This window comes from Portunus trituberculatus, chromosome 48 (assembly GCF_017591435.1).
Source record: "Portunus trituberculatus isolate SZX2019 chromosome 48, ASM1759143v1, whole genome shotgun sequence".
In the NCBI taxonomy this organism is placed as follows: Eukaryota; Metazoa; Arthropoda; class Malacostraca; order Decapoda; family Portunidae; genus Portunus; species Portunus trituberculatus.
In genome coordinates this window covers 18,392,322-18,407,321 of record NC_059302.1, presented here as the reverse complement: position 1 = coordinate 18,407,321, position 15,000 = coordinate 18,392,322, and the positions used below count along the sequence as shown (strand labels likewise).

At 39.7% G+C, this 15,000-nt stretch overlaps 2 protein-coding genes and 1 long non-coding RNA gene across 4 annotated transcripts in view; 1 reads left to right on the top strand and 2 right to left on the bottom strand.

The window, feature by feature from the left end:
* Nucleotides 1-5,685, bottom strand: part of LOC123498401 — a 15,614-nt gene extending 9,929 nt beyond the window's left edge. Inside the window, exons 1-2 of the long non-coding RNA XR_006672680.1 lie at nt 5,586-5,685; nt 4,087-4,242 (exon numbers count right to left, since the gene is read on the bottom strand). This is a non-coding gene — a long non-coding RNA (uncharacterized LOC123498401). The remainder of the gene's footprint in view (nt 1-4,086; nt 4,243-5,585) is intronic.
* LOC123498397 (deformed epidermal autoregulatory factor 1-like) lies at nt 5,533-14,200 on the top strand. Of its 2 annotated transcripts, none has more exons than XM_045245506.1 (9): nt 5,533-5,964; nt 6,760-7,041; nt 7,696-7,841; nt 7,937-8,036; nt 8,496-8,616; nt 10,106-10,284; nt 10,809-10,975; nt 11,424-11,559; nt 12,496-14,200. In XM_045245506.1, the coding sequence occupies exons 1-9, from the start codon at nt 5,737-5,739 to the stop codon at nt 12,685-12,687; spliced, it is 1,551 nt and encodes a 516-aa protein (XP_045101441.1). In that variant the 5' UTR covers nt 5,533-5,736; the 3' UTR covers nt 12,688-14,200. The 2 variants fall into 2 exon arrangements, with proteins under 2 accessions (XP_045101441.1, XP_045101440.1); XM_045245505.1 differs by having other exon boundaries at nt 12,493-14,200.
* Nucleotides 8,192-15,000, bottom strand: part of LOC123498399 — an 8,449-nt gene continuing 1,640 nt past the window's right edge. The window contains exon 4 of the mRNA XM_045245507.1: nt 8,192-8,610. The gene's annotated coding sequence lies outside the window, so the exon portion shown is untranslated. The remainder of the gene's footprint in view (nt 8,611-15,000) is intronic.

Here is a 15,000-nt window from a genome sequence, read left to right as displayed (position 1 = left end):
CGTTATCGTCTTTTCCCTTCTTCCTTCTCATTTTCCTCCTCTTCATTCTTCCTTCTCGGCTTTTCCTCCCTCCCTTTAATCCCAGCCGTCTCCTATATTTCACTCATCCATTTCATTTTTTTTTTTTTTGTCTCTTTCAGTCTAGTTCCATTTCCCTATTGTTTTTTCTTTTATTTTTTTTTTTTGCTATTGTCCTATATTTTCTTCACTTTACCTCACTTTCCTTTATTCTAATCGCACACCTCCATTCTTCTCTATCACTCTCTCCTCTATTTCCCCATTCTTACATACTCCTTAAATTCCCTCACTATTCCGCATTCTTTCACTTCTGTTCACTTTATTTTCCTCTTATGTTCGTTCTCATCCTCCACTATCTCTTCCTCCCTACACTCGCCGCCTCCCTTCGTCCTCACTGCATAATGTAAATCACCATGGCTGCTTTCCCTGTCCCTTCAGCGACTCATCTGGCGGAAAATGTGACTCTATGACATAATAAGAAGAGGGTGTGGGCTAGTTACTGCTGCTAGGAGCCTCACCGTCCCCACCAATACCACCAACACCACCATCTCTATACCGTTACTTCCGTTCCCACTGTTATTACTGTCACGTGACCTCCGTTGAGAGCACTGCGTTGGGCGATACATCAACCAACGCTACTGTTAATGTCTGAGATCATCGTTATTTACTGCACAGTCTGGGCCCGTGTTTTGAAAGGCTTTGTTCTCTCACGGCAGTTGTTTTTAAAGGCCACAGGAATGACTGGCTGCGTTCTCGTGGATGTTTCGTCCATTGATGGTGTAGAATGCTTGTTTGTTAAAGCATTGCTGGGATCATGAAAACGTGCTTGGAAAATTTCAAATAACTTCCAGTAGAGATTGTTAAAAACTAGGTGAGAGAGAGAGAGAGAGAGAGAGAGAGAGAGAGAGAGAGAGAGAGAGAGAGAGAGAGAGAGAGAGAGAGAGAGAGAGAGAGAGAGAGAGAGACATTAACACCTAGACAATACCACAATTCAATACCACCATTACCAACACCACCACCACTATCACTGCCGCCACCACCACCACCACTTGCAGCAGACAATGTCATTCGCATCCCAGGCATAACTAGACATCACTTGCAATCATTAGCAGGCACGATTACCCCGCCATTCCATTAGTCCTTCCCCCCATCCACTGTCACGTCCCCTCCCTCCTCTTCAGCCTTCCCTGCTCCCTCCCTCGTTCATAACACCAGATGTGTCTTGATCTTAGAGCTAACAATAGAATCTCACTAATGAGGACGAGACTGAGAAGGAAGAGTAAGAGAAAGAAGAAATAGGAGGAGGACGAGATGACGGTAAAAAATTAGCAAAAGATAAAGATTAATAAAAATTATTGAAAGATTTTCTTGCGACTTTGAAAAAGAATGAATAAACATAAGTAAAATTCAAGGAAAAATACGAAAAACATACCTAGAGTTAAGAAATTTTATGAAAAGGATATGAACGACACACACACACACACACACACACACACACACACACACACACACACACACACACACACACATAACAGAATGAGCGGAAGTGATGATAAATAGTAATGATGATAATACTGATGATGATGATGATGATGGTGGTGGTGGTGGTGGTGGTAGTAACGAAAAGTGCTGACGGTGGCGGGAAGGAGGAGGAGGAGGAGGAGGAGGAGGAGGAGGAGGAGGAGGAGGAGGAGGAGGGTAGCACTTAGAAACAAAGGCGTCAGAAAGGGAGGATTAGCAAACGGCAGCACAGGAAACATGAGAGAGAGAGAGAGAGAGAGAGAGAGAGAGAGAGAGAGAGAGAGAGAGAGAGAGAGAGAGAGGACACTCACCTCCCTCCCACAAACCACCTGCCAGGGAAATAGCTACTGTATTCTCCACCACCACCACCACCACCACCAATACCACCGGCACGCCTAACACAGAAGTTCGCGCCCTTGTGTCACTGCGTACTACTTTCCTGACTCCTCAACACATCTAGAGACGAAAATCCAACCCAGTACCAAGGGAAGGAGTCAACCTCATCTGTACAGCCCGTCATTTTCGTTCTGTTCCTGCTGCGCCAGAGGGGGTTGTTAACGCTAGGTTGGAGGGGGGAGGGGCGAGTTGCCTGAGGGAGAAATAGAAGGATGGAGAGATGGAGGAATAGAGGGAGAACACTGGAATGAGGAACGAAGGAAGCTCAGCAAAGAGTGAACTCGTAACAGTTAAAGAACGTGTGAGTTGATTAGTAAATAAATAAATACGTGTGTGTGTGTGTGTGTGTGTGTGTGTGTGTGTGTGTGTGTGTGTGTGTGTGTGTGTGTGTGTGAGTGAGTGTGTGTGTTACATTCAGTAGTGGTAACAATACAAAAATATATGAACAAAAAAAGAACATCTTGAAATTACGATACCTTCGCACGCCTAAGCAGCCCCACGCCTTGTTATACAGACCCACGCCTTACCTCAGTTCCACACCAGGATCTATCATCGCACACACACACACACACACACACACACACACACACACACACACACACACACACACACACTGCAGCAAGGCGATATATGTAGTGAGAAAACATGAGAAAACTTGTAATGGCAACTCCTCCCAACCTTCACAAGGCAATCTATATCCACAACACTCATGCCCGCGGCCTCCCACACGCTGGCCACACCTGCGTCTGCACATCTGCGGCTGTTGCAAGGGCTTACAATTCAACAAAACAATAGGATAAATTGCTTCGCCCACAACACTGCTTCAATAATACTGCTTACCCGCACTACATTGTCTCGTGCCAAATAGCTATTATTTTCTTATCTTTTTTTCTTATTTTGAGTCATTATTGTTGCCTCACATAACATAATTATTTGCTAGCATAACATTCACTCATGTATTCCTGAACTCAACTGGTCTATTGGTGAAGCTATTTAATCTTCAACATTTCTTTTCTTCTTTTTACTGTCACTTTTTTACCAGACCAGTGCACATGAAGACAAAGCTGGTGGATGGCAAGCAAACAGACGCTACAAGTTTCCTCCCGCCTCAAGGTCGATTGCTGCGTGTATCTCCCAGGAAATGGCAGGAAATGCATGGGAGCATTGTTCACACGCCCCGTCACTCGTTCCGCCCATCCACAGGCTGCAGTGAACCCATTTAACAGGCAGGGTCACCCCAACAGGACTAACTATTTCAGGGGAGCGCAAGGTCAGTTCCTCGGTAAAGGCTACAATGCGTCGCCGCTACCAACAAGTCTCATACCATTGTGTACGCATAGCGGTCTTCTGCATCACTTGACCTGACCTCAAAGTAAACTGTCAGCGACCCTGCTAACACCTGAGGCCAAGTGTCATGCTAGAGATCGTGAGTGGCCTCGAAAGGAGAACGCCATTCTGAGGGCGGGGCGCGAGGGCGTGGGTACAGGTATGATCGCCGCGCGTGGTGTCAGCAGGTGCACACAAGCAACACAAGACAGCCACGCATCACAGTATAGCCCTGGACTGCATGACAACACACGCTTCGAGGCAAAAGTTGGTGTTGATTTCGCACGCCCTCATTGTTCCCTTCCAGCTTTGTATGCCTTGATGCACGTACAAAGCACCTGGCCGTCCCTCACAGGGCTGGACACGACCCCCGCCCTACCACTATGCCTGCATTGTCATTCTGGGGGAGTGTCAGGGTCACCCACGTCAACGAAGTCTGCCAAAACCTGCCGTCAATCAAGTGGATGCTGTGGTGGCCTCTCTCCCTCCCTCTCGCTGGCTGGCGGCATCCCTTGCTCCTTGTCATGTCCCTAACAAAGGCCGCCAGCACACAACGTCCTCGTCATACGCTCTACCACGGTCCGAGTTACCTTTCGGCACGTGGGCCACCGTCAACACCACGACACTGCCTTAAATGGCAAGTGTTTTTGCAAGTCTTACCGAAACATGGTGGCCCCTCCTCCAAACCCCGCTCCTGGGTATTGATTTCTCCCGCGCCAACACAAAAGAGTATTCTGCCCAAAATACACTGCAACACTCTTTTATCCCAGTTCCCCCAGACACACTAGGATACTCTGATTAGTGATAACAAAGAGATTTGCTTACCTCAGTGAGAGATGCTGTAAGTCAACCGTTCATTGGACAAAACGAGAGAGAGTTTGAGCGCAACCTTCCGCCCGCCACCGAGGAACACACACTGTCCGTGACCGTGAGTCGCGAAGACCAACTCGCGTCCGGGACGGTCTGGCGACGCGCCTGCGACTGTGGAAGAACCCGCGATGTGGAAGAAGTTGTGTTTCCACTTAAAGAGAGAGAGAGAGAGAGAGAGAGAGAGAGAGAGAGAGAGAGAGAGAGATCTATTCTGAATAATGAGTCACACTACTAAGTAGCTATGTATTATGTATCTCCTGACTAAAAACTACTAAGACAACAGCAGCCACTCCATTCCATGCTCAGAATTTCCAAAAGATGTGGCTATGCTATTACTGGAGCAAGTTCAAGTGACATGACGATATTCTACAATAATGAAAATACAAACAATTGAATTAATATATTCAGTATGAAAGTGCAGCGCTGCTGCACTACCAGAATAAAGCTGCAAGCAACGTACCTTTAACATTGCTTTATAATATAATAGCCCATGACATTGAAAGTAGCAGAAATCTAGGTAAAGATACTGAACTCGTAATTTGATACACATAAGTATATGAATTTAATTATCCTGGCATCGATTTGTTTCCTAAGTAAAAGAGTATTGAAAACTTAGCATTCAACTTATACATAAAAATAAGCTATTTGTATATTTCAATAAGAGCTCCCTATAAATTATATGAGAAAATGGAGTTTTCTTTTATTTGATGGGTAACTAAGCTAAAGAAGTACTTGAGCTCTATTTTAATAAGACATCGTTTATAAACTGACGAATAAGACCATTTGCCCTCTTACATCTATCTTAGGCTTATTAAAAACTAAAGGAGGATGTGGACCAGCCGCCCCCTCTCATCATGAAAAATAATATAATAAAATGGAATAAATAAATAGATAAATAAACGGCGTCATTGTCTTCCACATGAGCCGTGTACTTTACACCATGGGTCTCAAACTATTCATTCCATAGTCTTTTTCATGTAATTTCAGATCCCTCACTAGCAATCGAACATTCTGGTTTCTTAGTAGATATTACCTTAGTAATATAACTGTCCATGCAGCTCTCCTGGCGGTTTAATATCACACCGTGGCTAACGCTGCCTCACCAACTCATCTTCGGGATGTCTTAAGACTCAATATGGTGTTCTGTGGGAGTCTTATAACATTCACCGACACCTCGGTAACTCCCAATGATCTATGGCAGTTGATACTGCCCATTCACGGGATCATTTGGACATAATACACAGTGATAATGTTCACCTTTAGTTTATCCTTTAGCGCCATAGAAAACGTTATTAACCTCAATTTAAGAAAGTTTTCTGAAAATCATTTAATTACCGTAAACATAAAAATATACATTTATTTTGAGAGAGAGATAATAAAATACATATAGAAATAATATTGCTTTAATTTTCATTTGCAATGAACATTCAAGAACAAAACTTTTGTAGTTTCACCTCCACTGTTATTGGAACCTTATTTAGGAGATGGTGGTCGCTGGCCATGTTTTCACTCTTGGCTTTCCACCCAGCAAACTTTGTTTGTGCCCCATAGCCCGCGAATGGCAGCCAGTAGCAGGTGCGGGCCGAGACGTAGAGCCGGTGAGCCATGGAGGATAGTGTAGGATGTGCCGGGGCGGGGCGGCCTTCGGGGCAAGGCACACTCGGGTCACCTCGGCCTCCCTCGGCGCCGCTCGGCAAGGTCGTCCCCGCAGCTCGGGATCGGCTGGTTGACGTCATTACTTCTCCTCTGAGGGACGTCATCAACCCCAGCCATGACGTCACGCTTCCTGGCCCTGAGGTTACCCTGACCCCCACGGCGGCACTGCTGACCAAGGTAACCAACCGAGACGCTCCCCAGTCAGCACTTCCGCACCCGCGTGAGACACTGATGTCCAGAAAACTGATAATTTATTACCAACAGGTTCCATTCAGTCAAGCGATAAAGCATAACAAGTAATTTAACTAAATAACAAATTTGAGGAGATAATCTAGTGATGCGAATGTTAAGCTTACGTGAGCCGCAGCCTCCAGATATTTCATCTATACATATTTCATCGTACAAATAACGTCATTGCAAGCGTTTCGATACGAATTCCTCCCCGCGACAAAGTGTCGCTCCTAGCTTCACACCACGTGCCATGAACGCTAGGCATTTATTTAATGGAGTGACAAGACAGTGAGATGATACATATGTATACCAATAGGAGGCAAACATGGCACAAAGTGGGAGGCTTTATAAAGTGATTAATAACTTTCTGTGACTTAATGAATATAAAGAAAAGCAGGAATGTTCAAAATTAACATTGGAAATATATGAAGCTGTACCATGTAAACTACACCAGTAGCTTGTCACACTCATATATATGAAAAGAATATATTTCAGGGACTAATACTGCAGTAAGATTAGTTTAATTGGTGATAGTTATTTACACTATCTTATTGCTATGATTTTATTTCCAATTACTAGTACCTTGATCAATTTATCTTTTGACTATACTGTAGTAGTAGCACAGTATATTTTGTTTTACAGTTCCTAACCCAAGACAGTACTTCCCATATGTCAAATTGCTTTCATTATTTACTTATCTGTATAATTCATCTCTTTATTCAACATGTAAAATATACACAGGGAGATTGTACATCTGCTGCAAGTTCCAGTCTCCTCCATGAGGTGCCTTCCCCTACCACAACCACCACCACCATCTCCATCACTGCCAATGTTGCTGCAGGCCTTACTCCGACCACTACTACAGTCACCACTACTGCCACTGCTAGCATTACTACTGCCAAAACTACCATCAAAACCACAACCACTACTGCCCTGCCAGACTTTAAAACCACCTCCAACTTCAACATTGAGCCAGACTGGAAGGAGGCAGCACAGGAGCTAGTGCTCTGGGTCAGATGCAAGGTGAGGCAAATAGACTGCAAGTAATCAATATACTCAACCTAGAAATATTTATTATGAATATATCTGCCTAGAAATATTTACCATGAATATATATATATATATATATATATATATATATATATATATATATATATATATATATATATATATATATATATATATATATATATATATATATATATATATATATATATATATATATATATATATATATATATATATATATATATATATATATATATATAGTATATAACATAGTATGCAGTATATTTATAATATATTGTTAATTGCATGAAGGCTAATTTCAGTTAATTATTTTGTTTATTTGGTGTTATATTTATCATTTCATTTATATTTTTTTCTTCTTATTGCAAAGGGATGATCTGGTAATAAAAACATTCTGTCTGTTTCATATTTCCTCCTTCCCATCACAAACACTCCTGAGAGAGAAATATCAAAGTGCCTCTAGAACTCTATCACAATTCCATTTGAAACTTACTAAAGAACTTCTAGAAGTATCAACTGAGCAAGCTTTTTTTATACTCTTTGTGTCCTTTTCCAGGCTCTTTCAAACAGGAAAAAAGGTCATGATCCCTCTTAGAGAGAAGCATTCAGGAATCACACACAAAATTTGATCAATGCCATGTTTTACAGAAAACCATTGCAGAACTCCATAAAAACAGATTTGGCTCAGGATCTCGTGGCAAGTGCATCAAATTGGGCAAGGAATGGTTCACTCCAACAGAGTTTGAGGTTCATTGTGGCCGTTCTGCCAGCAAAGACTGGAAACGGAGCATCAGGTATGTATATTTGATGTAGGATATTAAGAACAATAGTACCACATGAATAAATTCTGACTTGAGAGTGATCATAACTTATGAAATATTCTTTTTAGATTTCAAGGTCAAAGCCTCCTGACACTAATTGAGGAGGGCTTCCTGCAGATGCATGCCACTTCCTGCTCATGCAGTGCCTGTCTACATAATGAAGAAGCTGTTAGTAAGATGTTTTGTATTCTTTATATCTAATCAAAAGTTCTCTTATTTAACAACAGCCATACAATGTCAGTTAGTTCTCTTATATGGCAACAACCATACAATGTCAGTCAGTGTTATTATTGTGCCAGTGTGCAAGGCCATAGAAAGAGCCATTAATAATGTTAATTGTATTAACATAAAATATACACAAAAAAATAAGTTTAAAAAATTATAATAATAATAATAATAATAATGATAATAATGATGATAATGAATAAATTGATTATGGATCTAAATTGATATGATACACATTTTTACCTCAAGTGAATTTGCATGTTTGGAGGAAAGCATTTAACTGGTACACTGTTACTTACACCTACAGTGTTCTGTTAAAGCCACCAAGCATCTTCTAGAATTTACATTTATGTGATGTATCCAGTTGAACATATTGATAATACATGTTTTGTATTCTGACAGGCTGGATCAATTCGTCTCCATCGTCCATTCAAGAGGAAAAGGAGGGAGCGTTTCTTCCTTAACACTGAGAAGGCTCTGAAGCATGGAATTGCATCCAACCATTCATCTCCAACACCTACAGGTAAAATATGTTAAACTTACAGTGGGGACAAAAAAGAAAGAAAGAAAAAGAAAACTTGCACTTTCCTGTCAATATATGCCATGTCTTCATTTCATTGTTCACATTTAATGCTTGTATCATAATGGGTCTTGCCAAGCCTAAGAATGAAGAAAAATGCTCTCATGTCACTTATTTGAGAGTGACTCAGTAATTGTGAGACTAAAAGAAAAATAGAAAGATCAAAGGAAGCCATCATACACAATAAGGCTCCTTTGTAGCTAATAGTCTCCTCTGTCACACCAGAGTGCCCCATATCTGTTGTTTGATACTGTCAGTTTGCATTGCTTTTCCTCAAAGGATGTAGGCCTGCTTCATTTATCACACACTCACAAATGGTCTCCATTTGCTTCTGTTATGTTCAATCATTCAGCTATGCTCTAATGTCATTCTTCATTTTTATCAAAGATATAAAAACCTAGAACAATGCAAAAATATCATGTAATTATATTTTAAGTATCCATCTATGTCTGTACAATACCTGACATCCTTGTTAAAGAAAGTAGCCAATACAAAAGGCATCTTATCCATGTGTGTGTGTGTGTGTGTGTTCACTGTTTGATCTGCTGCAGTCTCTGACGAGACAGCCAGACGTTACCCTACGGAACGAGCTCAGAACTCATTGTTTCCGATCTTCGGATAGGCCTGAGACCAGGCACACACCACACACCGGGATAACAAGGTCACAACTCCTCGATTTACATCCCGTACCTACTCACTGCTAGGTGAACAGGGGCTACACGTGAAAGGAGACACACCCAAATATCTCCACCCGGCCAGGGAATCGAACCCCGGTCATCGGGCTTGTGAAGCCAGCACTCTAACCACTGAGCTACCGGGCCGTGTGTGTGTGTGTGTGTGTGTGTGTGTGTGTGTGTGTGTGTGTGTGTGTGTGTGTGTGTGTGTGTGTGTGTGTGTGTAACTCACCACAGTCACCTGCTGGTCACCCAGCAAGCTCAGAGCTCATAGACCGATCTTCGAGTAGGACTATGTTTGTGTATATATATGTGAGCATGTAGGGACTGTCACCCTCTTGGGTAATGTGGGCCTTCAGGTCTAGCCCATCACTGTTTCCTTGTTGAAGCTTGATCTGAGTGGGGCTCTGCATTCACATTGTGAAACTGATTACTTTGAGTCTCATAAATAAGTCTACTCTCTTTTTCAGTTCCCCAGAAACAATTTGCCTTTCTGGTGGTATTTTAGATATGACATTATATTAGAACTACAGTTAATAAGGAGACACAATGGTAACACTGTAGAGAATGATACATAGCACAGCAAGTCAGTGCTAGAATAAAGTCTGTTGGATGCAAAACCAGCCAGTTTCAAATAGCTGGTTTCCTTGTCATATCAGTTTTGAGAAAGCATAGCTGGTTCCATACCTGTGCCTACAGATTTATAGGCACTTGATTGTTGGTCTCCCACTTGTTTTCACTAACATTATGCACATCAGTGACTCTGCCTGTGTCTGGCCTTGGAGAGTTGGCAGTAGTTCCTGGATTGGTGTTGGGAGGAGCCACCCATTCCCCTGCACCCCTTGCCACTCCTCCAACCGCAGGCTCTTCTGACACATCACCTACTGTATCATTTGCTGGTCTGCCACTTGACAAAGCCTGGGAGCGCATGAGTGAGGTATTTGGTATAAACAATAATGAATACCACCTAAAGATGATTATTATATCAAATTAAACATCTCTAGGAAAAGAACATGAATTTTAATATGCTAGACCCTTGTTATACTCAGGGAATAAACTCCATAGCATAAAAAAAGCAAACTGTAAATCAATGGAGAGAATGTATCCTAAAGTGCTTTCTCAGTTTGTTTTTTGTATCATTTCCTAACATTTACATTATAAAAATAGGAATGCATCCCGGTGTATAATTTCATCCTTTTATAACTGTATGTTTACATTTAAATACAACACCAAAAGGTATTATACTGACATAAAAAGTGTGAGATCCTTAAGTGTACTATTGTTTGTAAGATATATTTACATGCATATGTGACATCCCCATGGGAGAGAAGGAACAGAAGCCAGATATAGATAAGTAATACATAAATAATCCTGAGCATATTTTCTTTAGGATTATATGAATGCATTCACACTATATTCTTTCAAATCACCCGGACATTCATAACACTCTCTATTTGACAGATATTAGGGGGGCTTCAGCGAAATGTGTCTCAGGCACAAATTCTTCTTGATGAGCTGCGTGAAAGAACTCGTCAAGAGACTTTGAATCTACGCCAAAAACTTCAGCAGGAAAAAGATGAAGCCTTGGCTCAGGCTAAGATTGAGGCGCAACTCTCAAACATTGCAAAGTTAGCATTAATGTTTTCATTGTTGGTGAATGATCAGGTAATGGAAAAAAATTACTTTAAATATACAGTTCTGGTTTTGCCCTGTGCTGGTTTGAAAGGATCAAGGGAGGATTTCATAAGGAAGGAAACACATGTGATCTGGATTACTTGATGTGAAGAAGGGGAAAAGGAATTAGTTCTGAAAAGATGAAAGTGGGGAAATGTAGCATTTAGAGATAATAGAGATAGTTTGGTCACATGAAGAATGTAGATTATATGTACATTCAAATGAAAAGAAAGATAGAAAAGAGCTTGCCAGTGACCTATGTATGGTTCTTGATGATGGGCATCTCGACAAGATTAGATTTTACTCATTGGAAATTAAAAAGTAAGATATGCTCAGTAATATCTTAGATCAAATTCTTTACAGATCTTTTCCTCACAGGTATACTGAGTATCATATTTACAGGTCATCTGAAGGTTTTCTAGTCCAAGTCAGAGAAGATGATGGCAACCAGTCTTTACAGCCCATCATGCTGGACTCTCTGATCTCCAACACACCAACTTTAAACTCTGTGGCTCCCATTAACGGTGTTCAGAAAAAAGTAAGTAACCCTCTGGACACGTCTTGTCATGAAAGGTTTCCTATATATTATAAATGAACTTACTACATCTCCATTACTTATCCTCTAACTCAATTATTATTGAATGTGCCTTTCTGTGGTAATTTGAAATATCTGATTTATATTTTTTTTCTATAATTTATACAATACAGTACAATAACTTTGGTATATTAATATGTTCCTTATCAGATGCCACACAACATTTTTCATATAAAACAAACTTGTTGTAATTCAAACCGAAACTTAAGTCATATAAACTTCCATAGCAGATTTACATTTACACAAGTACATAAATTAATACAGGTATTTCTCATTTTGTGCATGTTCTTTATGTGTGAATTCACTAAGATGCAACATTAAAAGTATTATAATTGATTAAATTTGTGCGATCTGTTTGCTAAGATGTGATTTGCCCCAGCTGCATTTCAAAAAGTGCTCCAGATGTGTAGTTCCGCTGCTTGCGGACAGTTCAATGTTTACAGCCCTCTTGTGTGTTTACAGTCACAGCCAGCACAGATGATGATGGCAAGTGACTGTGAGAGACTATGGGAAGTGAGGAGCATCGTGTGAAGTGTTAATGGGTGCTTTATTTACACTTTATTTGCACCTTAATTAGTGTTGCATAGCTATAGGCTTAGAATGATACATTTTTAGAACATTTTCACCTTATTAGTCAAATAAATATGTTTTTCGTTCAAAAAATGGAAGTTTTTTAGGCAAAAACCCCATCCCTCATATTATCCATTGTTTCTTATGAGCAAAATAGCTTTTTTTTGTGTGTGTGCAATTTTAGATTGTGTGATGCCTGTAGGAACCAATATGTTGCACAAAACGAGAAATACCTGTACATACATAGGAACGCAGCCATTGGTACTATAATGGTGTCATTTTTTTTTCTCTTTATTTTTTTATCAGCAGTGTGTGAATTGTAATCGGGAAAGTGACTTTGAATGCTCAGGCTGCCAGAATCGAGCATACTGCAGCTCCTTTTGCCAGCGCCGGGACTGGCCAAGCCACCAAGCTGACTGCGGCCGATCAAGCCCCACTCAGGAGGATCCACTAAACACTGTGTCTCAGACTCCAGGCTACATTTTTATGCTTTCTGATTGAAAACCGAACATAACAAAATTACCATCAAGTTGTTTGCTTGCATTTGTACATTGATATTTTAATGAAGTTCTGGTATATTTTATGACATTCAGATATTTGAGTGAGGTTCAAACAAGTGAAGAAGTAAAGAAAGTTTTCTCATTTTTCTGCCAGGCTGGTCAACACTGTATGATTGATCTTCATTTAGTCATTCTGATGAATAACAAATTGACTTTTTGCTGTAGTAAGAAAAATTATTATTCTTCTTTTTATCTTTTCTTTTAAATTAATTTGCTGTTGTATGACTGTTATTACTCTCCGACCTGGTTTCATGCAGGAAACAAAGTGAAGACAGTGAAATTACAAGTGCCTTTCTATCCAAAATAACATTAAGAGCAAAATAATCTTCTGTTAAATACAAGCTGTGCGGTGCAGAAGTAGGTACAGGAAAAGAAATTGCCTTTCTCTCTCTCTCTCTCTCTCTCTCTCTCTCTCTCTCTCTCTCTCTCTCTCTCTCTCTCTCTCTCTCTCTCCCCCCCCAGTGTGGAGAACTGGACTACTGACAATTTGTAATCACATGCATATGCTGCATTTTAAAGTTTGTCTTTTTAAGGCTGAGTGAACTTTCTATTAATACTTTTAAGTATAGAATTTTTGTTAGGTGTTGTAATGGATAATTATTTACTGATGAACCATTTGTTTAAGAGAGAGTTTAGTGTGTTATATGAATATGAATATCCTTAAGTCCTCAGTCTGAAAGAACCATGCAAGAGACTGATATTGTCTGATTGCTGTTAAGGAGGATGCTATTCCTTGTTTCATTTGGATTACTCCAGCAGCAAATTGTTAATGCTCTTTCAAAGCCTTCAAGAAATTATAAGAAGTGTTTTATTTTTATGATTTTTTTTATTTTTTTATTTTTTTTTTTCAAGACTCCAGCAGAGGTTCTAATTTCAGGCACTTATAGAATATAAATTCAGCATTGACTTCAGTTTTATCTTGAAAGACATATTTTTTTTTGGAAGTGTGAAAGCCAAAAACATTTCTCCCTGTGAGGTTGTGTTGCTGTGTATACCAGTTTCCATAAGAAAGCACTTTTTAAGACTTTTCCAAACTATTTAATCTATTTTAGTAATTATATATTCATTAGTATGTCCTTCTGATGCATCCATTTTACAAAATAGGACAGATAACAGGTGGACGCAGTATGTGCATGTTGGTGTATGAGCCCATTGTACATGCACATGTTTTATCTGATTACACATTATCAGAGAAGAAAATAATATAGTATGGAATGTACCTGGAAAGTAGTGTATTTTAGCAAATTTCTCATCTTTTCATTATTTATAAAGTAGTAGTCTGAACAATTGTTTCTAAATGATCAATTGTTGATGTATTTTTGGACACAGCCACCATGTTAATATGTATTTTTATATTCATAGTGGTATTTTTTTTTTTTCAAAACTTGCCTTTTCCTTCACATGCAAGGTGATATCCAGTGAGGTAAATAAGCAAATAAAGATAATGAAAGATTTCCATTGATTATTTTTAGCATTATAAGAAAGTGAACAACACATACCTACAAAGGCATACAGACTGAAATAATCATATACATAAATAACGACAGTCTCTAACTTCATTCTGAAACAAATTGTCAGTCATGTGTTAATTTTGACAAAACAAGTATATCATAATTATTCAGACCTGTGATAGGTTACTTACCGACCTCACAAACAAATCGTTGATGAGAAAAAAAATAAATAAATGGTCACGCGATTTACTGCTGTGTGGCGAATGTGGCGTTGATAGGACGCCAGCCACACACCATCGCCAAGTGTAGCTCCTCTTATGAGGCTGCTGTTACCGCTGCCCACTATCTCTATCAGAACAGTCCAGATGACACAAACTAGTATTTGTGATATCATGGAGGACGCTTCTTTTTAATTTAATATAACACATATAGTGCATATTACACATAATTTATGTACTGGCCCAACTGTATATTATAGTTGGTACTGTTTAATTCAATATACCTAGTGAATGTAGACAAATAAAATCCTCGAAGAAATCCTAAATGTTGATTAATGATATTCACAACGTTATGATAAACGTTCATTTATGTACATAATTGCTTGCAGATACCAGTCACTAATTTCATAATTTTCTTATCATCTACCTTGTAATCATTTCCTAGAAACAAAGAAAAATAAGGGAAGCTGCAAAAAGCTTACAAAAACCTTTCAAAAAGAAGCGTTGAAACACAACAATACACACAGTTCCCTCTACCTGCTGTACTGCATCTGCATAGTCCTACATTCGCAGGACACAGACCGT

Coding starts and splice junctions, on each gene's coding strand:
- LOC123498397 (XM_045245505.1), top strand. CDS start 5,737: ATGGAGGATAGTGTAGGATGTGCCGGGGCGGGGCGGCCTTCGGGGCAA. Junction 7,042..7,695: donor TGCTCTGGGTCAGATGCAAG/GTGAGGCAAATA, acceptor CATGTTTTACAG/AAAACCATTGCAGAACTCCA. Junction 7,842..7,936: donor GACTGGAAACGGAGCATCAG/GTATGTATATTT, acceptor TATTCTTTTTAG/ATTTCAAGGTCAAAGCCTCC.